Source organism: Raphanus sativus, chromosome 9 (genome assembly GCF_000801105.2).
Source record: "Raphanus sativus cultivar WK10039 chromosome 9, ASM80110v3, whole genome shotgun sequence".
NCBI lineage: Eukaryota > Viridiplantae > Streptophyta > Magnoliopsida > Brassicales > Brassicaceae > Raphanus > Raphanus sativus.
In genome coordinates, this window is record NC_079519.1 from 35,477,303 (window position 1) to 35,503,911 (window position 26,609).

Sequence of the window (26,609 nt, forward strand, 5' to 3'; positions counted from 1 at the left end):
TACAGCTAGTTTGTGTCGTTTAGTGTTGACTCAGAAAAATCAACGCTTTGTAATAGGTCTTCCTTCAGCTGAGTTCTAACTCGAAACACATTCGCATATTTTCTTTATTCAGATCAGTTGGACGAAAAGCGATTTCCAAGAGGTGATTTTTATTTTTTGAATTTTGCATATTTATTTCATCTCATTTGTTAATATCTTCGATAGTTTAAAGCCCACAAAATAGTATATTGAAACTAGAATTTGCAGAAAAAATATTAATCGGACTATATGAACTCAAGGATCTTCCTCTAGTGGTTATTGATTAGTTGTTACATGTTTGAGCAGGAGACTTATGGCTGAGCTGGCAGTGGCACTTTTACCATTTGCAGTCGAGAGGCTTTGGAACATCCTTGTCCGAGAAACTGAGCGATTTCAAGGAGTTGGAGAGCAGTTCGATGGATTGAAAAGTGATGTTGAAACCTTAAGGTGCTTTTTGGAAGATGCAGAGGCCAAGAAACATACAAGTGCCATGGTGAGAAAAACTATCAAAGACGTCAAAGAAATTGTCCTGGACGCAGAAGATATCATCGAAACCTTTCTTCTTAAGAAAGAACTCGGAGAATCAAGCAGCAGCAGGAACAGCGTGAGAAGATTGGCTTACGCTACTGTGAAACGCGTGGGGCTTGCGTTTGATATGAAAACCATACGTACGAGGATCTCTAAGGTGATCCGTGATATGCAGAATCTTGGCGTACAGAAGGTCATTGTCAATGAAGAGTCTACGCAGTCTCTACAGAGAAAACAAAGAGAAAGGCGACAAACGTTTTCCAGCGTTAATGAAAAGGATCCTCTTGTGGGGTTTGAGAAAAATGTTGAGAAAATAGTTGGCTATTTGGTGGAGGATAATAGCAGTCAAGTGGTTTCTATAACTGGGATGGGCGGGCTTGGTAAAACCACACTCGCAAGACAAGTTTTCAATCACGAGACTATAAAAACTCATTTTCCAGGATTGGCATGGGTATGTGTTTCACAGCAGTTTGAAAGGGACTATGTCTGGCAGACGATCTTGGAACAACTCAGGCCAGAAATTAAGGTGTTTGGAATGACTGACAATGTACTTAAAGAAAAGCTTGTTGGTGTGTTGGAAACACAAAAGGCTTTGGTCGTCATTGATGACATATGGAGGGAAGAAGACTGGGACCTAATCGAGCCTGCGTTTCTTCTGCCTGGAAAAGGTGAATATCTTTATGTTACAGACATTATGCCGTGTTTTTAAAAGCTCAACATTTAGTCATAAAACGTTATGAAAATATATGATATGTTACAGGATGGAAGATATTACTTACTACTCGCAATGAGGGCGTGGCATTACATGCAGATAGACATTGCGTTACATTTAAACCAGAATGCCTAAATTTTGAAGACAGTTGGGATCTTTTTCAAATGATAGCATTTCCTATGGAAGACACAGCTGGTAAGTTTTCATGGACGATCTATTTGGATTTTTGTTTTACAATTGAGTTAAATAAAGTTGACAACAATATTTAAAAGGCATATCCTTTACCGGCATTCTTATAATGGATATGTGTAGAGTTCAAGGTTGATGAAAAAATGGAAGAGATGGGAAAGCAGATGATAAAATGCTGTGGAGGTCTACCCTTGGCAGTAAAAGTGTTAGGAGGGATGTTAGCTGCACAATACGCATTGCATGAGTGGGAAAGGATATATGAGAATATTAAAGCTCTCATTGTTAGAGGGACTGGCAAGGATGATAGCAAAACGGTTTATGATGTTTTGTATCTGAGCTACGAAGAGCTGCCTGCTTATTTGAAGCATTGCTTCCTTTACCTTGCTCATTTTCCAGAAGATTATCAAATAGATATGGAGGATTTGTCCTATTACTGGGCTGCAGAAGGAATGCCAAGGCCGAGGCATTGCAAGGGAGCAAGCATTCGAGATGTGGGAGATGGATACATAGAAGAATTGGTGAAAAGAAACATGGTTATATCTGAAAGAGACGTGGATACTTCAAGATTTGAAACATGTCAGTTGCATGACATGATGAGAGAAGTTTGTCTGCATAAAGCCGAAGAAGATAATTTCGTACAAATTATTCAAGGCACATCAACTGCAAACCATGAATCTCCTGGTAAATTTCGTAGACTCGCTGTACATCGGCCTGATGAATCATTTAATGTGGAGACGTCAGAGGTGACGAATGCAAGCCTTAGAACTCTCTTGTTTATCGATGGTGAAGAATGGAAGGCAACAAGTTTGTTCTTTAAAAGGCATAAGCTGATGAGAGTGTTAGATCTCTCTCGGGTCAAGTTTGAAGGAGGGGAGGTACCATCTAGCATCGGGAAGCTCATCCACTTGAGATATTTGAGTTTAAAAGATGCAAATGTAACTCACCTACCTTCTTCTATGCGGAATCTGAAGCAGCTCCTCTATTTAAACATAGATGTATCTGGGTCTGATGAAGTCTACATTCCCAGTATCTTTAAAGAGATGCAAGAATTGATATACTTGTATTTGCCAGAAAGATTACATGCTAAGGTAAAGTTGGAATTGGGAAATCTAGTCAAGCTGGAGACGTTGAAGAATTTCTCAACGGAGCATGGGAGTGTGAGTGATCTCCAAGGTATGACAAAGCTCAGGACCCTTTCCATGTATATCGAAGGTCAAGGGTGTTCCATGAAAACCCTATCTTCATCTCTAAGTAAAATTACACACCTGGAGAATCTTACCATAAATAACCGTAAATATCATGCTCTGGCTAATGATGAAGAAGAAGGATTTGTTTTGGATAGCGTTCATCTCAGACAGCTGAAGTTGGAGACATATATGCCAAGGTTACCTGATCCCCAACACTTTCCTTCTCACCTTACGAAGATACACCTAACGCAGTGTCGTTTGGAGAAAGATCCGATGCCGATTCTAGAGAAGCTGGAGCACTTAAAAGAGGTTAATTTAGAGCATCGATCTTTCAGTGGAAAGAGAATGGTTTGCTCAAGGGGTGGGTTTCCTCAATTGAAGGAGCTAATTTTTTATGGATTAAAAGAGTGGGAAGAGTGGATAGTAGAAGAAGGCTCCATGCCTCTTCTCCGTACTCTCTATATTGGTAATTGTGGAAAACTAAAAGAGATTCCTCATGGACTGCGATTCATCACTTCCTTGGAGAATCTCAGTGTTAGCTTAAGGGGAGAGGAATGCAAGATGATATTGTCCGAACAATACTTGCATTCTCGCCTTACAAGCATAACTCTAAGTGATTGTCGTTTTGAGGAGGATCCTATGCCTATTTTAGAGAAATTGCTTTACCTGAAACGGATTGATTTAAGCAACATATCTTTCGGTGGGAATAGAATGGTTTGCTCGAGGGGTGGGTTTCCTCAATTGGAAGCGATCTGGTTTTATGAATTAAAAGAGTTTGAAGAGTGGATAGTAGAAGAAGGCTCCATGCCCCTTCTCCGTACTCTCGTTATAAGAGATTGCAAGAAATGGAAGGAGCTTCCTGATGGGCTGCGATTCATCACTTCCTTGGATTATCTGAGAGTTAGTTCTATGGGAGAGGAGTGGAAGAAGAGATTGTCGGAAGGAGGAGAAGATTATTACAAAGTCCAACACATCCCTTCTGTTGAATTCGAGTTCGACTAAATTATTATTTTCGGCAAAACTGGAGTCAGTCAGCAGCTGAAGGAGACTCTCAGAAATTACGGACTCTCAGAAACTCCTCGGCACTTTCCGTTGATTTCATTGGAATGTGTTTGAAAATATGTAAGTGTTTACCAAAATGGATTCATCTCAGAAACACGAATTTACACTGTTTTTTGTGAATTGTTTCTAAAGAGAATTAGATATCCTGCATCAACGAATCAACAGAGTAATAAGCTCTTTGCATTCGTTTGTGTTTCATTGAATTTTGTTTTTGTAGACGAATCTGCTCTGAACCGAATCACTTATCAGGGAACAACCAAATAATAAACCTGCATTCTTGTGTGTTTGCTGTATTATGACAAAGAAAGAAAAAAATACTCTGTAGCTCATCACAACTTGTTTCGATTTTAGAATTTTCTTAGATTTTTTCTTCTTGTTTTGCGTTGTGGCAGTGTCAAACCCGGAACGATTTAAGACTCAAGTTCTTGGGGAATCGTTTGCTCCAAGTGTGGATTTCCTCTGTTTGCATAAACTACACTTAGTTAGACTGTTTCATTGGAATGTGATACCGGCACTTGGGCTTTGTTTGATCCCTGATTGTATGAGGTTTGGATGATTCCGTGAAGGTGTTCCACGAAATGTCTAAGTGAGACTTGATCTCTTCCACGTCTTTAAGTTTGTCGAGAGAGAGAGAGTTCATATCTGTGTAACTATTGTGGATTGGGATTCTTGAATTTGTGTTCTCTTTGCATTTTTTTTACTTATCAAGCGACTAGGCTTTGATATTCTCCGTATAGAATTGCCTTGACTTGGGGAAATGAGCACCTTGCAGCCTTATTTGTTAGTAACAGATCAATATATGTTTACTCCATTTCTTTGTTTGTTTTAGATTATTATTTATCTTCTGTCATTTTTTATGAACTGGTGTGCTGAGTGAATGTGTCAATCTAAGTGGTAGCGAAATTTTAAACTGTTAGAAGGATATACAAGTCCCTCAGTGAAGATTCATGTGAAGCCGAGACCTATCTTGTATGAGTGCATAAAGCATAAACTTCATTACCTCTCAAGTCTATGATGATTGATGGGTTCATTGAAGAGTGGTAAAGTCAATATTCAATCCTTTTGTCTCATGAAGCTATGTTAAATCTTCTCCGGAGTGCAGTATCGAAGAATTTTCATGGTGATTCAAGGTGGAGTCGACTCTTCGAATGGACTTGGCCTTAACCTTTGTAACTAAAACACTAGAAAAAACAGGAGACTGGTGGCTGATATCAGTTATGTTATTTTTGAGTTCCAAGTAGGGTCCAAAATCAAGTCTGAATATTCGCAGCGAGTTAATGGGCAAGTTACTGAGATGCAACGTCATACGAGAACTCGCTGCAGTCTGCGTAAAAGATCCAAATGGTTAACATCTGAGGAAAGAACTGCTTCATCAAATTCTGTTTCAACCCAGGAGAATTTTGGTTTATAATCTAAACCTGCAACGTTGCAGTCATTTATGCGTCGAAGGAGCTGATGAGCAACAAATGGTGAAACAGTTTCAGTTTTGCCCTCAATCAATACAGTTCCAGCGTATGGTACTTTCATCAATTATCAAGTTGTTTTTGATGCAGAAGATGTCATCGAAACCTTTCTTCTGAAGAAAGAACTCGGAGAATCAAGCAGCAGCAGGAATAGCGTGAGAAGATTGGCATACGTTACTGTGAAACGCGTGGGGCTTGCGTTTGATATGAGAACCATACGTACGAGGATCTCTAAGGTGATCCGTGATATGCAGAGTTTTGGCGTAGAATAGATCATTGTCAATGAGGAGTATACGCAGTCTCTAAAGAAAAAACAAAGTCAAATCCGACAAACGTTTTCTAGCGTTAACGAAGAGGACCCTCTTGTTGGGATGGAGCAAAATGTTGAGCTATTGGTTGGCTATTTGGTGGAGGGAGATAGCAGTCAAGTGGTTGCTATAACTGGGATGGGTGGTATTGGTAAAAACCACATTGGCAAGAAAAGTTTTCAATCATGAGAAAATAAAAAGTCATTTTCAAGGGTTGGCGTGGGTGTGTGTTTCATCACAACTGTTTGAAAGGAAGGATGTCTGGCAAATGATCTAGCGACAACTCAGGCCAGAATGTGAAGTGTCAAAGATGATGGAAGTCGAACTTCAGGAGAAGATTGTTAGAGTGTTGGAAACACAAAAGGCTTTGATCGTCATTGATGATATATGGAGAGAAGAAGACTCTCCTTATGTTACATACAACAGGCTGTCTTTTTAAACTCAAAATTTGATCATGAGACATTATGAATATATAAATGTCTTTTTAAAAACTTGTGGCGAAAATAAAAAGATTTTTGTTTGGTTATTTTTTAATTCATCAGCTATTTTGTAAGGATATTTTTGGGATTTATGAAACTTGTACAGTTGATATCCATATAGCTAATTATTATTTTTTACGTTATGTAGTACAAATTTCCTTATTCTAAATGAATGATTTTCTATAGTATAGTTAAATAAAATTTCAAATGTATTGTATGTAAACTATAGAAATAAAAAATACTTGCACGAACAGATGGATTAAACTTTTCTAAGAGATTAATCTTATCTTATTTAATCAGAAACATTACAACTTTTTCTAGCTAGATTTTAAAAATGAACCTCGTATATTTGAATTAAACATCTCATTCATTATATATAACATATTCCATAGCCAAACTTTGTATATATGTATTTCCTTAAATACAATTTCTTTGTCTGTCCATATTCCATATATGGTTTCTACATATTATTACATGTCGATTTAAATAAGATAAATACTAAGAATACTAAGAATATTAATCGTAACTTATGACTTTACTATTAACGTAACTTATGTTAACAGAATAATTATTTAGTGATGGGTTTACGTTGGGCCAAAATATTGTTGTCTATAAATTACGTTGGGCCAAATCTATTTTCTGAAAAAAAAACACATACTTATATATTGTATAGAATATTATAATATTATATAGTATTATACTTATACAATAGTACTAAAAAAACCAAACTGATATATAATATATATCGAAAATGCATAGAAACATTACACACAAAATATATTAAACCTCACAGATAAAATTCACTTTGAAATTATATAATAATTGTTTCAAAAAATTAAACTTCGTAATGTACAAAAAAAAATTCAAAACACAAGTTTTATATCAAATTTTGTGTTACAATAAAAAACACAATCCGCGCTTGCAAAGTTTATTTTTACATACGAAAAACAGTTTTGATATTTTTAAACACAAAATTTAATTATACAAACTCGATTCTACATAAAAAACGGGGGAAAACAATATAGAATACATTTGAAAAATAAAACATGTGCGGGTGTGCATGACTTTTGCAAAAATCGTAGATATATTTATATAATATATATATAAATATGTTATGTTACACATATTTTCATATAAATAATACTCTAATGTAAGTTTAGTATGATAAATGTTGAAAATACAAAATATATAATACCATATATTTTAAATAATATATAAATATTTTATTTTACATTATCATAAAATTTAATAATTAAATTTAGTAGTTAAACACATTAGTACACATTGTTATTTCTTAAAATTTTATATTAGTACATATTATAATCATGTATAACATTTAATACAAACAAAAATAAAAAAAAATAAAAAAAAATAAAAATTGATTCCCGCTCGATCGAGCGGGTCATGATCTAGTCTTTTAATTATTATTTGGCACAACCCCACAACCCTGTTCAGTTAAGATAAAGAAACAAATATTTACCACCTTACTCATGTCAAAAACCAAAACTTACAACCCTAATCATGTAAAAAAAAGTTTCACCACCCTAATCAGTGGTCCTCTCGTTGTCCATTACATGACGTGTTTACATTACTAAGAAAAAAATCTCAGATAAACATTGTAATCTACTAGAAAACGTTAAAATAGAAAACCCAAAGTATTGCTCAAATTGTAAAATCTAAATAGGGGAGGTGAGACCAAAATAATGGCTTTATTAGGAGATGCCGTGAACGCACCGGATATGTGATAAGTATCAACAACTTGTCATTTTGATAAAACATTTGACTTCCTAATCCCAATTCCAATTAATTACCAAATAAAAAGATTTTTCGCCAACTTTCTTTTATTTACTACTGATTATTGTTTAGAAGAAGAAAGTAAAGTAGAAAAAAGAAGTTCATCTTCCTCACCAAACTGTTTGTCTAGTTGTCTGTGTCTTCTTCTTCTTCTCTCTCCTCTCGTGAAAAAGGAACCACATTTCTCTCTAAAACTTTCTGGGTTTTTCCTTATTAGTTGATTTGTGGATCGTGTCTGCCAGATCCTACCTGATTTTTAGTCAGAGAGAGAGGAGAGAGAAAGAGAGAGAAAGGAACCAGCTTTCTCTCTCTAAAAGTTCTGATTTTTTTAGATCAGAGAGGAGAGAGAGATGGGAGGTTGCGTGTCAACGCCTAAGAGCTGCGTAGGAGGGAGAGTAAGGTCAAGCAAGAGGAGAAAGAATCGGACAAGACGAAAGATTCATAAGAAGAGAGTTGTGTCTTCTTCTTCTCGCTTATCTGACGGATCTTTCGACATTCGCCTTCCTTCCTTCACCAATCCCACCTTCCAAGGTCCCTCTCTCTCTCCTCTCTCTCTTGTTCTTGATTTCACGTTTCATAATCAGTTTAGCTTCATGGGCTTTTCTCAAAGGCTAAGCCTTTGATCCATTGATTGTTGTGTTGGATGTGTTATAGTGTTAGATTAGCTAAACAATTTGTGATTAAAGATCGAAACTTTTTTTTGTATTTTAATCAAACAGCAAGCGCTGATGAAGCATGGTTTGATTCCAACCTCGCCTTTGAAACAGACTGTGATGATGATTTTCACAGCGTTGAAGGTACTAAAAGGAACCTTCTTTAAACACCCTTTTGATTCTTATCAATACATCATCGTCTACGTGTTTTTTTTTGTTTGCAGATGTGTTGTCAGTGAAGGAAGCTGAGCGTATCTCAGTATCAAGCATGTCATCCGTGAAAGACTCTTCTATCCTCGGAGGCTCCGCTAGGAACTCACTAAGCGTAGACGAATCCGCCATCATCTCACAGTCGAAATCAGAGAGTGCTTTGACCGACACCAAGCAGCCTGTTTACATAGACGAGATAACTTCAAACGCTGGCGATAACAGCTCGAGGAAAGACGAAGGAGGGTTGTTGGAAAGCTGTGGGATTCTCCCCAGCAACTGTTTGCCTTGTCTTAACTCGACCGTTCCTTCTATCGAAAAGAGAAGGTCTCTAAGCTCTAGTCCTCCCGGTACGAGGAAGAAAGCTGCGCTTAAACTGTCTTTCAAGTGGAGAGAAGGACACGCTACTGGTCCTTTGTGTAAGTAATCAAACATGTCTAGCTTCTTTCCATGGGATTTGATTCTTAAAGAAACTCGCTTTTGTTTCTCTATACAGTTTCTACCAAAATGCAGTTGCAGAGACCTGTCGCGGGGACTCAGGTTCCTTTCTGTCCGCTCGAGAAGAAGATGTTGGATTGTTGGTCTATCATTGAGCCGAGTAGCTTCCGTGTTCGTAGCAAAACTTATTTCAGGTAAATAACATACGAAGAGAGCTTTCTTGTTTTTGATTGTTACTAATGCAAAACTGAGATGATTTTGTTTTTTGTTTTGGTAGAGAAAAGAAGAAAGAGTTTGCACAAAACTATGCTGCATATAATCCATTTGGTGTTGATGTGTTTTTATCACAACGTAAAGTAAACCATATAGCGCAATACGTGGAGCTTCCTGTTGTTAATACAGCCCCGACCAAGCTCCCATCTATACTCGTTGTAAATGTTCAGGTACATTGTCTAAACCATTCTCCTTTTGGATTAGTGTTTCTTTGTGTGTTTGTGCTTAACCTTGGATCCTCCTGTAGATTCCTTTGTATCCAGCTGCAATCTTCCAAGGTGAAACTGATGGAGAAGGGATGAACTTTGTTTTATACTTTAAACTTTCTGATAATTATTTAAAAGAGCTTCCACCTCATTTTATAGAAAGCATTCAGGTAAACTAATCTCCCCACTTCTTGATTCTGTCTTCTTGCTTTTTGCTCATACATGTTTTTAAAATCTATTTGTAGAGATTGATAGATGATGAGGTTGAGAAAGTTAAAGGTTTTGCTATGGATGCAAATGTGCCGTTCAGAGAACGGTTAAAGATACTGGGGCGTGTTGCAAACGTAGAGGATCTTCAGTTGAATGGTGCAGAGAAGAAGCTCATGAATGCTTATAACGAGAAACCTGTGCTTTCTCGTCCACAACATGAGTTTTATTTGGTATGTCACAACAAGTATCTAATAAGAAAATGCAAATCCTTTTATAGAACTAACTTTTGAAGTTTTGATATTTGTAGGGTGAGAATTACTTTGAGATTGATATTGATATGCATAGATTCAGCTACATATCGAGGAAAGGGTTTGAAGCATTTTTAGATAGGCTCAAGAACTGTGTTCTTGATGTTGGACTCACTATTCAGGTAATGAATTGTGATTTTTTGCCTGAAAGTTTGGTACGTTCTGATGGTTATGAAATCTCATTTTTGCAGGGGAATAAACCGGAGGAGTTACCGGAGCAGATTCTGTGTTGCGTCCGGTTAAATGGGATTGATTACATGAATTATCATCAGTTAGCTCTTGGGCAAGAATTTAATGATGAACATAAAGATTAACTTTTTTAATTGTATTTTTTCTACATTTTTTGTCCCTTAAGAACTCAAAGATCTAATAGCTTTTTTTTTCTTTTTGAAGTAAAAACCCAATAAAGAAAAAAAAATTGTGGCCATTTGATTTTCAAATTATTGGTGGAATACAAGCGTATCTCTTGTGTGAGATCAAAACACTGCAAAAGAATCAGACAATCTTTCGCTTTAGAAGACATAACACTAGTTAAATCCTATACTTGCAGTTAGTATTTGTTGGATATTTAATTTTTTTTTTTTGGTTTTAAAAAGTACCAATTATCTTTTATGAATCTCTTTTTCCTTTAAGATATTTTAAAAGGAAATTAGAACTAAAAAAAAAATACTTTCAAATTTCTTTTATACTTCTCTTTTGTTTAAGATTTTCTAAAAAGGAAAATTACTGTTAAATAATTTTTATTAGTATTTGATTTTTTTTTAGTTTGTAGTTACTCTTTTCTCTTTTATAAATCTCTTTTGGTTAGGATCTTTAGAGAGGAAAATTAGGAATTTAAGAAAAGGAAAACTACTGTGAAATGTATTTTTTAATTCTCTTTTGATCTGGACATAAAAAATGATTATAAATAATTTTATTAGGAAATTATATTTTAATGATTCTCTCTTTAACACATTCCAAAATCCTGATTGTTTACTAACATGTGTCATAATTATGTTTACATTTTATTTTTACAATTCATTTTTTTCTAGGATTTAAAAAAAGGAAAAATACTATTAAATAATTTCTTATTAGTATTTGTAGCATTTTTATTGTTTTTGTTTTTTTAAACCACTGTTTTCCTTTTGTAAATATATCTTGTTTAAAATATTTAATAAGGAAAATTAGGATTTAAAAAAAAGGAAAATTCTTTCAAAAATCTTTTTAACTCTTTGTTTAGCATTTAATAAATGAGAAATTACTATCAAATAATTTTAGCGGATAGTTATTATATATTTATGGTAACTGTTTTATTACATGTCATTGTTAAAGAACCAAGTACATTAGTATATAATTAGATAGATAGCTGCGGATTGATCTAATACCCAGTTAAGACTGCCACATGATTTGAACCCTAAGGGCATGCACATTAGTAAACCTTCTGTTGTTTTCGATTCCCTATGCATTTTTTGATTATTTTAATTTTTGGTTTGACTTAAAAAAAGAGATTTGCGTGTGAACAGTTACGATCCGGGTTCATACGAAAGGGGTGGAATGAGACGAAGTCCTTGCTGTTAATTTTTATAATATTTTTTCTTTTTGATTTGCATGTGAACTCTCCATTAAATTCTTTAATGTGGTTGGCCTAACGAACCGGCAGAGTATAACAGAAAAAAAAACTTTTTACTCAATAATAAAAAAAATTATAAAAAAAAATGAATTGATGTTAACATTAGCGAACCGGGTAAGAAATAAATCGTGGCTGGCTCGCTCTGATAACGCGAGAGGAAACAAAACCGGTTAACAAAATCACGAAGGCGTCGGAAAGACGCTGGTGGGCGTACACTTGACGCACTTGAGAACGACGCAACCTCCCTCCCACTTTCTATATAACTCTAAACTTTTACCTTCCTTCCGCCTCCTACAACATTAATCCCAATTTTTAGGCCTTCGTGTTCCGCCGAGTTCTGATTCCTCAGGTAAATCCCTTTTTTCTATTCGATAGTGAACCCTAATTCTTCCGATTTGTGACATAGTAACGCTTTGCTGGAGTTAGGTTTCGATTAGTATCGGTTTGATTTATGGTTCCTCCTTCTGAATCGCATGCTGCATTGTTTGTTATCGGTTTAGTTTTGAGTATTTTGTGTAAACTGGTACCTTCATTGCTAGCTTCATCGTACATCAATTTGATTTCTTCATACGTCTCACGCTCACATGTTTTAGCGTCGTTTATGTGATTGTTTAGATTGTGTTCGTTTACACTGTATCGTAAGATGGGCTTTTTTATTATGGTGTTTCCTCTTATAACGATTCCTGATGTCTTTTGCTTTCTTGTACCAGGCTAAAAGAAACAGTCTCTTTCGACTAATACAGGAGTTGTGAACATATAGAAGAAAGATGTTTGGTGCATCTAATCGTAAGTCATTCGTATCTCTTATACACCTGGCTTTATAGTATGTTTTTATAGCTTTTGCCTTTTGCTAACTTGACACGCTGAATATTTTTGTTTTACAGCCTTTGGACAGGGATCTAACAGCATCAGTCCTTTTGGGACCCAGACTCAATCTGTGTTTGGTCAGAACAACAGCGCTACTAGTAATAATCTCTTTGCTCCGAAACCTTTTGGTGCACAGAGTGGTGGTTCTATGTTTGGGGGCACTTCAACCGGTGTGTTTGGGCAGAATCAAGCTTCTAGTCCTTTTGGCGCGCAGACTGGTGGTTCTATGTTTGGAGGCACTTCAACAGGTGTGTTTGGGCAGGCTCAAGCTTCTAGTCCTTTTGGCGCGCAGACTGGTGGTTCTATGTTTGGAGGCACTTCGACCGGTGTGTTTGGGCAGACTCAAGCTTCTTCCCCTTTTGGTGCTTCATCACAAGGGTTTGGGAGCTCTACTCCGAGCTTTGGAGCACCTTCTGCTCCTGCCTTTGGCAACTCAACTTCACCTTTTGGTAGTAAGTACTACTTTCTTATGTATTTCCATTGCCTTGGTTGTTTTTGTCAATATTATTGCTAGAACATTGATAGGAACTTACTTTTTCACACTAGGACTGACATTGTTAACTTATACTTTTGGTGTTACATGTTATTTTTTTTCTCAAGCGTTTGATTGTCTGATAAGTATTTTTTTCTTCTGTTTTAGGCACTTCAACTTTTGGACAGAATGGCTTCTCAACGCCTCAGTCAAGTCCTTTCGGAAGCACCACACAACAATCACAGCCTGCTTTTGGAAACAGCACTTTTGGGTCATCTTCACCCTTTGGTGCCTCTACCACCCCTGCCTTCGGGACCACAAATACATCTACCTTCGGCGCCTCAAGCTCACCTGCGTTTGGCGCGGCACCCACTCCTGCCTTTGGTAACTCTGGCAGTGCATTTGGCAACAATGCTTTTGGTTCTCCTGCGTCTGCGTTTGGTGCTTCAAGCTCTCCTGCGTTTGGTGCTTCAAGCTCTTCTGCGTTTGGTGTTGGCTCCTCCCCAGCTTTCGGACAGTCTATGCAATCTCCCTTTGGAGCTCAAGGTTCTCTTTTAGCTAGTCTTATTCAGTTACAGAATTAGATTTGCAAATTCTCATCCAATAAATGTTTACGAATAATACTTACATATGTTGTCTTGCAGGTTCTCAGGCTTCGACCTCAACCTTTGGGAATCAACAAGGCGGTAGTAGGGTCATGCCTTATGCATCTACAATAGAGGCAGATGCTGGAACTAACCCTGGGAAGCTACAGTCTATATCTGCTATGACTGTCCACAAAAATAAATGCCATGAGGAGCTTAGGTGGGAGGATTACCAGCGAGGAGACAAAGGTACACATAGCAAATCCATTGGTCCTACATTATATTAGGGGTGGGCATTTCGGTTTAGTTTCGGGTTCGGTTTGGATTCGGTTTGGTTTGGGTAATTTGGGTTTTATAAAACTCAAACCAATTAAAACCAAAGTAGCTTTGGTTTGGATTCGGTTTGGGTTTAATTCGGTTCGGTTTAGTTCGGTTTGGTTTAGATTTAGTTCGGTTTACATTATTATAGTCTAGTTTGGTTCGGTGTAATTCGGGTTGGTTATAAAATATGAAGGCATCAGTTTTATACTTTTATTCAAAAATAATCAACTCATAAACGATAGAGTGAGAATATAAAAATTTATGATTACATGATTTTATATATAATAGTATTATTTGAAACATATTTATAATTTTTTTAAAGACATGGAAGTTATGAAAAAATGAAAAACGAAACTTTAACTAAAATTTACAATATGTTAATAAAGTGAAACTTCTATAAATTAATAATGTTGGGACTACACCAAAACTATAATTTTTTACTAATTTATAGAGATTATTAATTTATCGATATAATAATTGAACCAAAAATTCAATTTGAGAGTATAGAATTATATTAATTTATAGAGATTTTTAATGTATATTTATCGATTATTAATTTAAAGAGATTATACTGTATATATATATATATATCATATCATATATATTTTTACTATATATATATATATATTGGATTATCGGTTTGGTTCGGTTTGGTTCGGTTTAAACCCAAACCAAATCAAACCGTTCGGGTTGAGTAAAACATGAACCAATTGGGTTACATAAAGAGCACGGTTTGGTTTGGTTCGGTTTAACTTCGGTTTGGTTGGTTTGGTTCGGTTCGGTTTGGGTTTTTTGCCCACCCCTACATTATATGTTTGTATCTTATCTTTCAAAATATTGATTTTTTTGTTCAATTTTCAGGTGGAAAACTTCCTGCTGGTCAAACTAGTGTGTTCTCTCAGACGCCCACAAGTCCTTTCGGCCAGACACCTGCAAATCAAACAAACCCCTTCCAAAGCACAATAGCCGCAAACCCAAGTCCTTTCGGCCAGACACCTGCAAATCAAACAAACCCCTTTCAAAGCACAATAGCCCCAAACCCAAGTCCTTTCGGCCAGACACCTGCAAATCAATCAAACCCCTTTCAAAGCACAATAGCCCCAAACCCAAGTCCTTTCGGCCAGCCATCCACAAATCAAACAAACCCCTTTCAAAGCACAATAGCCACAAACCCAAGTCCTTTCGGCCAGCCATCTGCAAACCAAACAAACACCTTTCAAAGCACAATATCCCCAAGTCCGTTCGGCCAGCCATCTGCGAACCCTACAAACACCTTTCAAAGCACACCAAACCTTTTCAGCCAGAACACTCCAGCAACTAACACAAATTTTTCGTCTCCCTTTGGCCAACCTACTGCTCCATCCTTGTTTGGAACTTCATCAAATACCACATCCGGTTTTGGAACATCCTCTGGTTTTGCAACAAACACAACACAGCCATTTAATCCATCAAGCACTCCTTCAATTGCCTCTTCGTCAGCCTTCAGTCAATTTGGCTCCTCTCCGTCTCTGTTTAGTTCGAGTCCTGCACAAGGGTCAACTCCAGCATTTAGCAGTGGAAACTTTAACAACAGTCAGTCAGCTCCGCTGTTTAGCTCAAATCCCTCATTTGCACAGACTAGTTCTGGGTTTACACTGAATACAAATACCCAACCTAGCATTTTCAGTACACCTTCCACTGGATTCCCGAACATGTCTACAAGCTCTCCATCCTTTAATACAAGCATCTCTCCCTTTAGTCAAACAAAGGTAACTTCTTCTTATAGCTCGTTGTCCCTTTCGCTTTTCTAACGTTGGTTTATTTTTGTAGGCTGTTGGTTTGACACCCCAACAATCAACTCAGCCAGCTCAACCATCTATTAGTTTTAACAACTCTGGTCAGACCCAAGCAACTCAACCATCCTTTAGCTTCAACAACTCTGGTCAGACCCAAGCAGGTGCCTTTCAAGTGTAAGTACATCAGTTTCTCTCGACTCTTTATTTCTCCTTTTAGATTATTTTATTAACGGTTCATTCTATTCTTTGTTTTGATAGGCCTGCCATGGCTAACCCCACTCCTACGCAACCAAACCCTGTTGCAAGCCCATTTGGAACGCTTCCTGCTTTGCCACAGGTTTCAATCGGTCAAGGTGGAAATTCACCTTCGATTCAGTATGGAATCTCCAGCTTGCCTGTAAGTTTATTTGTACTTTCTTCGACACGAACAAACCAACTCTTCCTTTTTCTTCTCTTTTCTCTCTCGCAACCTTAAAGCAAAGACTCCATGTTATTAACACATATGTTTTCTTTCTATTCAGGTCGTTGATAGACCTGCACCGGCCAGAGTATCACCACTCATGACTTCTCGACACCTTTTGCAAAGACGGGTCATGCTGCCTGCAAGAAAGTACCGTCCTGGGGATGATAGTCCAAAGGCATGTTCACTGTTTTCTGAATTTCGGCTTGGTCTTGAATTCAACTGCAATCCTTATATGTTTGTTACTAACATTCTTTCTACATGTTTGTCTCTCAATTGTCTTTTCAGGTTCCATTCTTCATGGATGAAGAGAACTTCAATACACCTAAGGCCGATGCGTCTTTCACTCCAAGGCAAAACCCAAGAGCTTTGTTTATACGCTCATTTAAAAAGGAAACAGCAGCACCGCTGAAGGATGAGACGACCCCGCTGCAGGAGAATGGTAAGCTTGCTTGCTGAGAAGTTTTCAAGAAGTTTTCAATCTATGCTACCTCTGTTTTTGAACATTCCGAGAATACTTACAATCGTAAGATTACCCACTTGACCGTTTTACATGTGAATTTCAGGTAAGAGATCGAATGGGGTTATTACTAATGGAGCCAACAATGAGAGTAAGTATTCAATATATGCGTGTATAACAAAACAGTGATTCATGTTTTTTGCTTTTTTGTTGGGAACCATTGTCTAACTTGATTATAAATATCCGCAGATAAGAATAATGATGAAGTCCGTGATGCTCCTTCGGTCAAAGCCAATGAGAAACTTAACGTGGCAAATGAAAATCACGGAGGCGACAAGAACGGCGCAAAGAGTTCACCAAGTAGAGCAGAAATCGAGTCATTGCTACCAAAGCTGCATCATGCTGAGTATTTCACAGAGCCTCGGATCCAAGAACTTTCTGCAAAGGAAAGAGCTAATCCTGGTTATACCGGACGGGTGAGGGACTTTGTCGTCGGGAGACACGGTTACGGAAGTATAAGGTTTCTGGGAGAGACGGACGTGCGGAAGCTCGAGTTGGAGAAGTTGGTTCAGTTCAACAACCGAGAAGTGCTTGTGTACATGGACGAGAGCGAGAAACCTCCTGTTGGTCAGGGACTGAACAAGCCAGCGGAAGTAACGTTGCTCAACATAAAATGCATGGACAAGAAGAGCGGCAAGCAAGTGACGGAAGGCCCGAGGGTGGAAAAGTATAAGGAGATGCTCAATAGGAAAGCTGGAGAACAAGGAGCTCAGTTTGTGTCTTATGATGCTGTGAGTGGCGAGTGGAAGTTTAAGGTCGAGCATTTTTAGTTCTTACAAGCTTGGAGATGAAGATGATGAGTAGAAAAGATCTAACGTCGTTGTCGTTTTGGTGTCTGTCTGTTACTCTTTCGTAGTCTTTTGCTTTTTTTTACCTCAACGTCCGTTATCAGTTTTTTTAGGAAATATTGCAAGTTTGTTTTTGGATTGGTGACTGGTGTCTACTGGTTTTCTCTCTTTTTGGTTCTAATTCGATTGGAGATTTCAGGATTTATTCTGTACTCAGTGCTTCATTTTAATGAAAAGAAAAAGTGTAATATTCAGCAAAGGTCTAATGATTTTCAATCTATTTGTACTACGGTGGTTTTAGAAATTTGGTATGCTTTAAAGTTTTGTTCAACAAATTAATAAAATTGTGACTATCACACTGTTACACTGGAACACTAAACCATCAAGAACAGGAAAATTCACTTTTTGAAATGACTACAAGATTATATTCAAGACGACTTTATCTTTTCTTTTTATGAAAGAAGTCGAACAAAATAGCAATTTTTGCAGCTAACCATTCAGTTTTCTTAGATGTTTAGCGGAAAACAAATGGCAGCATAGTATATATCACACCGACTATATTCATAGAATACTACACATGTAATATTTTGATTTCAGGTATACGGTGATGCATGTGAAAAATCTTCAAATGAATTAATTTGACTACTAGTTCTTTAAAAGTGCTATTATATTTTTAGTTACTTATCTAGAAAGAGCACCAAAATTATATATGTTTGAATTATAGTAGTAGAATAATAGATGACATTAAAAAAATACTCATGTAAAAAGCAAAGAAGAACATTAAGTGGTGATTGCAAAGTCAATAAGAGTATTTTAAATTAACCTTTTCAAACGCTAGACAGAATGGACCATTCCCACAGAACTAGACTGAACGTCATGGACACAGGAGAAGGGCACACATGAGAGTTACAAAACCGGGAAAACTAGAAAGAAGCAGACAAAAGACCAAGACGAAAAGAGCCGTAGAGGACACGAAACCGGGCAACCACTAAAATATCCTCTTCTTCTGATAAGTCTTCATTACCGATTAATTAGACCTTATTAAATTTAATTTAAGAAAGAAAAAAGCATGGGAGAGAGAGAGGAAGTGAAACTTTTGGGAACATGGTACAGTCCGGTCGTGGCAAGAGCAAAGATCGCTTCGTCTCAAATCGGTCGATTACGATTACTTTGAAGAAGATCTGTTCGGATCCAAGAGTGAGCTTCTTCTCAAATCAAACCCGGTTCACAAGAAAGTCCCGGTACTCATCCACAACAGCAAACCGATTCTAGAGTCTCTCAATATCGTTGAATACATCGACGAGACGTGGAACTCATCTCGACAGTCCATTCTACCATCCCATCCTCGTGATCGTGCCATCGCTCGCTTCTGGTCTGCCTTCGTTGATGACAAGGTTCGTGTATTTTAAGATTTTATTTACTCTCTTTGCACCTTCGCTGATGACAAAGGTCTTTGTATTGTTTAAGTTAGGTGACTTGAGCTAAAACGTATCAAGTAAATTACATGATATTCTAGTCTTTTTGGTCAACCCTTATAACTAGTATATTCAATAGTGCTCTTATAAACTCAAACATATTCAATTGCACAAAAAAAAACTCAAACATATTCCAACTCGTACTAATATTTTAATTTAAAGGTTCAGTAAACTATGAGACTCTAAATATATTTTCTTAATAAATTTTATGTTCGAAAAAAAATATCTATATTTTCTCTAAACTCGTCTTTAAAAGCAGTGGTTTCCAACGTTCATTGCAACTACGATCACCAAATCAGAAAACGCCAAAGCGAAAGGCATGGAGGAAGTGGAAGAAGGGTTGTTGCTACTCGATGATGCGTTTATTTCTATAAGCAAAGGGAAACGTTTTTTTGGCGGTGAAGTGATCGGGTTTATGGACATTTGCCTCGGAAGCTTTTTGGTTATCTTAAAAGCTAGAGAGAAGCTTAAAGGAGAAACTATTTTAGACAAATCAAAAACTCCTCTATGTAAATGGGCAAATGAGTTCTTGTCTGATGACTCAGTGAAGAATGTGGTACCGGAGATTGAAAGGATTGTCAAGTTTATGAGAGAGTTTGAAGCTGAAACTCAAACCAGGACTTGAAGATCTTAAGATCATCTTAGAGATGTATTTGCAGTGCAAGTGTTATGTAAGAAGAAAATAAGGTGAAGTTTGAAGAGTTGTGTGATACACTCTCATGTATGGTAGACTTTTCATATATACAATCTCATGATATTGTTACACCCATTTCATCTTGTCTAGTGTCTACCGTATTTCTCAATTAACTCTCATCATCCAATTCCAACACTTTATTAATACTTAAACGGGAAATCGACCAAAAGAACACTGAACTTTGCAGGAATTGCCAAAATAAATCTGGACATATGGGCTGGTTAAACAAAACACAAACTTTTTAATTGACTTTAGAATTAATTAACAATATTTTTGTTGACTTGCCAATTTAGCACGCCGTCAACAAATTTAACAGAAAAAATGACATCGTTAAATGTTGGTGTTAGGTGAAACGACGTCGTTTTGAAATAAGATGAAACGACGTCGTTTTACATGATTTCAAAATAAAATCAAGTTGACTATTGGGTTTGAACCCAGGTTGTTTGGACCAAATGATAAGGTACTTTACCACTAGGCTAGTGACTCAATCAATGAAACTATTAACACATTTAATTATATTTAAGTACTGATTGAATATAAATAAATTATCTAAAAACTTAAAAAGATCTTTAAAATTTCTAAAAACTGAAAAATTAATTCCAAAAAGAAATATTTCATTTTTCGGATTATAAAAAAATTGAAAAAAAAATCGAAAAGAATTCCAAAAAGTTAAAATATTTCAAATCGGAAAACATATAATCAGAAACTATAAAAAAATAAATTTTTTTATTATTATTATTATTATTTATTTTTTTATAGTTTCTTATTATATGTTTTCAGATTTGAAAAATTTTATCACTTTTTTTTGAATTTGTTTTCAAATTATTTTTTTTTCAAATTTTCTTTTAATAATTTGAAAAATGAAAATTTTCTTTTTGGCATTTTTATAAAAAAAAAAAAAAAAGAAATTTTTTTATAGATTCTGATTATTTTCAGATTCAAATTTCTTTATAATTTTTTTTTTGTTATTTTCGATTTTTTTCAATTTTTTAATCTTAAATGAAAATTTTCTTTTTTTGGAATTTGTTTTTAAAAATGTAAAATTGGAAGATTTTTGATTTTAAAAGTAAAAATAAAATTTTATTTTTAATTTCAATTTCAAAATTATTTTATAAAAAATTTCTTTATTTTCCAAAATTTTGGAATTTTAAAGATCTTTTAAAATTTTAGAGAATTTTTTATATTCAAAATTAATACTAAATAAAAGTAAACGTGTTTGTTCATACATTGAATGTGCCACTAACATAGTGATAAAATACCTTGCCATTTGATCCAAACAACTTGGGTTCGAACCTCAGAGTCTACCTTTTTTTATTTTCAAATCAAATAAAATGAAACGACGTCGTTTCACTTAACGTCAACAGTTAACGTTGGGTTAATGCTGTTTTAACTCTCGTTTAACGGTGTGCTAATTTGGCCAGTCAATCGTAAGTTTCTTAATAATCTAAATAAGTCAACAAAAGTTCAGGCTTTTATTGGCCACACAAGTATACAGGTTTCTGTTGGCAATTCTTGCAAAGTTCAGTATTTTTTTGGCCGATTTCCGATACTTAAACAATGTCCCCAACAACCAAACATCCAATAACCGAAATAAAGCCGTAAATTAAAGGTCGATAGAATCATAAAACAAAAGTCGGAAAATAAATCAGGAGATAAAAGAAACATATTTATTTATTATGATGTTTTTTTTGTAGAGATTGAGGGGGTTATAAAGAAAATAAGTTTGTACTATTAATGTTGGAGAATGAGGGAATACAATAGGATGAGATTGCGGGGATATACTAGCAAGTACGTAGATGGTGGCCTTGCAAAAAATCGAAACCGTTAGCTGATGAGAGACAGTTTAAACTTTTTCATTAAATTGATTTAAAATATAAGGGCATGGACTAATAAGAAGTGGGGTTTTAGAATTAAAATAATCAAAATAATTAAGAGAGTTTTTTTTATGTTCAACAATAATTAAGAGAGTTATAAATCTGTAGAATCGTTTATTTGCAGAAGAGATTTCGAAAAAAAAAACTGAGTGCTCTCAGTATGTGTCATCTTCTTATTAATCCAGCCTTTTTTATTTTAAAATTTAAATTCTCCGAAAAAACATTTCCGTGAGATACTCAGTGGTATCAGTCAGTCAAGGCTGATGTTTCAAATGATCGAGAGGCTGAAGACGAATCATCGCCGCATGAAGAGACCACCGTGAAGTGGGCCTTGAGGGGTTTCTTCGAGATTCCACCGCGACTACAAAGCTGTTGCCTGAGAATATTTCTCCGGTGGCGACTGTAAAGGTTATCTGGCCTCCCTAAATCTTTCATCGACAAGGATTCAATATTGTTTAAGCTCATGAAAGACTTGGACTTCCCTTTGTAGAACTTGGATATATATCCCTCTCCTGTTTTGTTGTATTCATAAGTCAAGAGAGATTTTAGTATTCAGACAATAAGAACTAGACAAAATATTTAATAATTAAAAAATCTCAAACCGGATGGGTAAAACTTCTTCGAGAGATTCCATCGTATCAAGAGGACCCTTGTAAGGAGATTCAGCTTCATTTTCTTCTCCTTCGTCATCACTGTTCTTGCCGATCGGAGAATAAGACGAGAAGGACCAGCCAAACTTATCCATCACAATCAATATAATTTTCTCATAGAAGAGAGAGTGGGATCTTTATATTTAAGTTTCTATTTCCGTGTGTACGCCTTGTTTGTTTGTTTTTCATAAGGAAACAATACAATGAAAGATAAGTAATCAAATCTTAGATTGATTATTACAAAGGAGAAGAAGATAAGAATTGAAAGAAAAATGTATTGCTAGCCCTTATCCTTAGCCAGCTCACTCCTTCCTTTTATATGCATGTCCCATAAAAATGTGCAGCTATTAAAATAGTGCTCATGTTAAGAGATAGCACTATTTTAAAATTTATTTATCTGATTGCTAATTAGTTATGCTCTTATGATTGCTAACAGCAGCAACAGGTGGCTTGTGGGGGATATAGTGATACTTTGAACAAGGGCAGGAATGTTTTAGCAAAGATGGTGATATCCTTATGGACCAAGGCAACAGATTGCTTCTTGGCCGATTCAATTAGTGTGCCAGCTAATTAACGTCTTCTTAAACTGCAGCTGAAGTGATGATGACAAAGGTGCGCTGAAGGAGGATTGTTGATATGCTGGAGAGGAAGTGGTTACATTCTTACTCTAAACACCTAAATTTCTCTAATCAATCATGTTTGGTTTTCTCTGGTTTAATGGTGGAAAATGCCGTTATTGATTCGCAGGACCATGGGATGCTTGAGGAGCGGAAGGTTCGTTGGATCCAGCCGAGGCGTGTTCCTAAATGTTTGTTGTTACATCTCAAGACTTTTGAGTGGAGAGACTATGAAGGAACGGAAGTTGAGAAAGAACTCAAAGAAGTGGCGGTTTATGTTTTGAACAATGCGAAGCGGTTAGTGACTGCAACTATCTATCCTTTCTCTGTCAGCTTGGTGCGCAAACGTAAGATGTTTGAGGAAGTGGAAATTGCCACCAGGAGTTCAAGAGCATCTGCGCTTACTATGGGCTGAAAATTAAATCTTACCAACTTTCCAGTTCACTAATTTTGAAGGTGAATTTATATCAGAAGTGGTGATAGTTTGTAGCTGGTGACTTAGTAGGAAGACAACAACATTGTAATAGTAGATGGTTTGCTTGTTCGTTTTTGAGTTTTGTTTGGATCATATTGGAAAAGCTAGAGCTTTGTAAGTGTGAAGTCTCTGATAACAGATCTATTACTGTGATATCATTGTCTCAGTCAAGTTGGTGTGCAAACATCAGATCTTTGAGGAATTTGAGATTGCAACCAGGAGTGCAAAAACATGTGAGCTTACAGTGAGAATCTAATCTTACCAGAGAGTTGAAAACTGTCCATTCAGTTAGTTCTTTATAAAGTAAGGAAGAAAAAGAAACTCAGTTTTTCTCCCAAAAGATTTATTTGGGTATCTGGCTTTAGCTTCAAGACTATCTTCTGTTACAAAACCCGCTAAGCCAGTCAGAATGTTTTGTTTGATTTGTCTTTGATCTTTGAAAGTCCCACATTGCTAAGAAAATAAGCATGTGAGGCATGAGAAGCAGAATTAGGCCTGAGTGTTTTTATCTCAATCCAAAATACCTATTTAAACCCGAACTGAAAACCTCGAAATTGAATCCGAGATGTTACATAAAAATATCCGAACGGAATTTAGTACTCTGGAGATTTGGTTATAATCCAAACCGAACTGAAATCCGAATTAGGATTCGAAGATATTCTAAATTAGTTAAATATGTTAATTTTTTATATATGTTAAAGTGATTTAGATATTGTAGAGTATTCAAAATATCTTTGTAGTTTGTTTTATTTCTTATTTTGGATACTTTTAGTTAATTTAGATAGTTTAACTAATTTTTAATTAGATTTATAAATAATTTTTATATTTTAAAAATTATTTTTGTCAATTTTTGAGGTTTAAAGATATATTTTCAGACGATTTTAAATATTAGTTACATCCCATTTGAACCATAGTGGATAAGGGCATCCTCATCAATATGCTCTCACAAGTGTTCTCATTATTAAAATAATAATATTAAAGTAAACAGTTTAATTGATGAAAGAAAATAGAAGGAGAGAGTGTTTTCATTGGAGAGTATTTAAAAAATAATATGATAAGCTGCTCTAATATGTGATATATCAGTTTTGGTCTAAATTTTATTGTTTATAATTTAATTAAAGCATCAAATTTTATTATTTTATATGTTAAAAGACACTTGTGAGAGCTTTTGCTGATGCAATAAGAGAACCCAACTAATCCTATGCTACGGTTAAAGCAAAAAAGAAAATAAGAGAAACGTATGTTTTCTTTTTCCTTTTTTGTTCACAAGAGAAACGTATGTTCTCAATTCTCATTGTCATTTTCTCAAACTAAGTAATAATCAGATACAGACAAAAGAGCCGTGGAGCAACACACAATCGGGCCTCAACCACAACATTATATATCTCTTCTTTCTTCTCATTTTCACAGATTAATTAGAGACCAAATAAAAAAATGGGAGAGACAGAGGAAGTGAAACTGTTGGGAGTATGGTTCAGTCCGTATGCCATAAGACCAAAGATCGCTCTTCGTCTCAAATCAGTCGATTATGATTACTTTGAAGAAGATCTGTTCGGTTCCAAGAGTGAGTTTCTTCTCAAATCAAGGTGTTTTCTATGGCTTTTTTTTGTTGGCCAAATATTTACTTTCTTTTATCCATGGGTTTTATTCTGCGTGAGAATTTATTTGCGATGGATTTTTGTATTCTTAAGAGGATTACGAATTTGATCTTCATCTGTGAGTGACCAAAAAGTTAATTTTATGCATCTATGGCTATATTATTGAAAACAAATGAAAAGTTAGACATGCATTGGTGAAGTTAGACTATAATTGTAACTGTGTTGAAAAAGACTATAGTTGTAACTAAATCCCTTTTTAATGGATAAAACAACATTCAACTACAAAATATTTTGTTGCATGACATTGTTTTAGATTTTCTAAGTTCCTTTGAAATACATGATAAATTGGTGACAGTAACAACACAAAAAGTATTTTAAAGATCTATTATTAAACTCTTATAAAAAGACATACATAGTGATTGAACAAATCTAAGTTATTAAACCAATATAGAAGTAGTGTCTAGTCATAAAGCTATTCATATTTTCTATGTTTCTATGTTGCTGCCAAAAAAAAAAGCTATTCATATTTTCATATATTTTCTTCCAAAACTTTCATGCTTTTACATGTTTTGATGATAATCTTTATACATATGAATTTAGTTAAAGTGGGAGAGTTGTAGAGTTTCCTTCTGTCTTTTTCTTCTCCGTTTTTCTTGTTGTAGATTGATGATCGTTATATAGATTTTCTTACAAAAACATATATTATTATTATCCTATCCTCCAAAATGTAAAACAAAATGGATGTTTGATACTGATCAAAGTTTTCTTCAATGAGTTAAATCTTGGTTCAGTATAAACCTAGGAAGATTCTAGCTTGGAAATAGTCAAACCTTTACCAAGAAGAAACCATTAAGATTTTGTGTAAGATTTCAGAACAAACACTTGTCACACTATTTTCACTTGACTCCCTTTAAAAAATGCAGTGGTTTCCGGCTTTGAAAGCGGCCGCAATCACCAAATCCGAAGAGGCAAAAGAAAAAGGCATGAAAGAAGTGGAAGAAGGGTTATTGCAACTCGAGGAAGCTTTTGTTTCTATAAGCAAAGGGAAACCGTTTTTCGGAGGTGAAGCGATCGGGTTTATGGACATTTGCCTCAGGAGCTTTGTGGGTATCTTGAAGGCTAGAGAGAAGCTAAAAGGAGAAAAGCTTTTAGACGAAACAAAAGTTCCTTCTCTTTGTAAATGGGCGGACAGGTTCTTGTCTGATGATACTGTGAAGAATATGGTACCCGAGATCGATAAAGTGGCTGAGTTTTTAGGAGAGCTTGAGGTTAGAGCTCAATCAGCGGTTTCAAGAACTTTTTTTTTTTTTTGACTAAAGGCATACGGTTTCAAGAACTTGAGATCATCGTTGAAAAGCAAATGGACGTGTGTAATGTAAGTGCAAAAATAAGTGAAAGGTCGAAGTGTTGTGTTGAATGTATGCTAGTAATTTATACAATGCTGTGTATGGTTTATGGATAATGCTTTCAATAATTGAAAATGGTAGATTAGTCGTTCCAACCAGAAAGTCGGCATTTAATTTCTATATTTTATATTAGTCCACTATATTGTCTCCCATTCCATCGGTCCCTGCTAATAAATCAGAAATAATAAATTGACTTCTGCAAACAATTGATTTTTTTTTCCAAATAGGGGTCATAGATCTAGATCTAATCTCCCGTTTCTGAAAGTTAATAATTGTCTTGACTGATTATATAAAAATAATAATATGTAGTTTTTTCATCAAAATAAAATAAGAACCAAAACAATTTGAAAACTCTTTATACTTAAATTACCTTTCAAGTAAATTAAAAA

At 35.5% G+C, this 26,609-nt stretch overlaps 5 protein-coding genes across 8 annotated transcripts; all 5 read left to right on the forward strand.

The window, feature by feature from the left end:
* Positions 1 to 4,528, forward strand: LOC108834383 (probable disease resistance protein At1g59620). 2 transcript variants are annotated; one of them, XR_008938798.1, is made up of 5 exons: positions 1 to 142; positions 325 to 1,214; positions 1,307 to 1,453; positions 1,571 to 3,756; positions 4,089 to 4,528. XR_008938798.1 is itself a non-coding variant. In XM_056994506.1 (4 exons), the coding sequence occupies exons 2-4, from the start codon at positions 332 to 334 to the stop codon at positions 3,634 to 3,636; spliced, it is 3,096 nt and encodes a 1,031-aa protein (XP_056850486.1). In that variant the 5' UTR covers positions 1 to 142; positions 325 to 331; the 3' UTR covers positions 3,637 to 3,978. The 2 variants fall into 2 exon arrangements, 1 of the variants encoding a protein (XP_056850486.1); XM_056994506.1 differs by lacking the exon at positions 4,089 to 4,528 and having other exon boundaries at positions 1,571 to 3,978.
* A 3,282-nt stretch (positions 4,529 to 7,810) lies between these two features.
* Positions 7,811 to 10,462, forward strand: LOC108825381 (uncharacterized). The gene is made up of 9 exons (XM_018598676.2): positions 7,811 to 8,271; positions 8,460 to 8,537; positions 8,618 to 9,019; positions 9,097 to 9,232; positions 9,316 to 9,481; positions 9,559 to 9,687; positions 9,763 to 9,957; positions 10,035 to 10,157; positions 10,227 to 10,462. The coding sequence occupies exons 1-9, from the start codon at positions 8,091 to 8,093 to the stop codon at positions 10,347 to 10,349; spliced, it is 1,533 nt and encodes a 510-aa protein (XP_018454178.2). The 5' UTR covers positions 7,811 to 8,090; the 3' UTR covers positions 10,350 to 10,462.
* A 1,328-nt stretch (positions 10,463 to 11,790) lies between these two features.
* On the forward strand, positions 11,791 to 17,634 carry LOC108827407 (nuclear pore complex protein NUP98B). Its single transcript, XM_056994399.1, is given in 13 exon segments — positions 11,791 to 11,993; positions 12,355 to 12,430; positions 12,529 to 12,963; positions 13,152 to 13,529; positions 13,628 to 13,816; positions 14,750 to 15,636; positions 15,698 to 15,837; positions 15,922 to 16,060; positions 16,185 to 16,301; positions 16,412 to 16,565; positions 16,690 to 16,734; positions 16,833 to 17,407; positions 17,409 to 17,634. Coding segments are annotated over 12 exon segments (3,117 nt in total). The 5' UTR covers positions 11,791 to 11,993; positions 12,355 to 12,411; the 3' UTR covers positions 17,448 to 17,634.
* Positions 17,635 to 18,485: 851 nt separating this feature from the next.
* Positions 18,486 to 19,774, forward strand: LOC108824239 (glutathione S-transferase U15). Its single transcript, XM_018597613.2, is given in 3 exon segments — positions 18,486 to 18,568; positions 18,570 to 18,825; positions 19,166 to 19,774. Coding segments are annotated over 3 exon segments (690 nt in total). The 5' UTR covers positions 18,486 to 18,500; the 3' UTR covers positions 19,532 to 19,774.
* On the forward strand, positions 18,793 to 26,338 carry LOC108824238 (glutathione S-transferase U16). Of its 3 annotated transcripts, XM_056993501.1 has the most exons (3): positions 24,621 to 24,780; positions 25,738 to 26,098; positions 26,139 to 26,338. In XM_056993501.1, the coding sequence occupies exons 1-3, from the start codon at positions 24,745 to 24,747 to the stop codon at positions 26,153 to 26,155; spliced, it is 414 nt and encodes a 137-aa protein (XP_056849481.1). In that variant the 5' UTR covers positions 24,621 to 24,744; the 3' UTR covers positions 26,156 to 26,338. The 3 variants fall into 3 exon arrangements, with proteins under 3 accessions (XP_056849482.1, XP_056849481.1, XP_056849480.1); XM_056993502.1 differs by lacking the exon at positions 24,621 to 24,780 and adding an exon at positions 18,793 to 18,825 and having other exon boundaries at positions 24,803 to 26,338; XM_056993500.1 differs by having other exon boundaries at positions 25,738 to 26,338.
* The last annotated feature ends 271 nt before the right edge of the window (positions 26,339 to 26,609 follow it).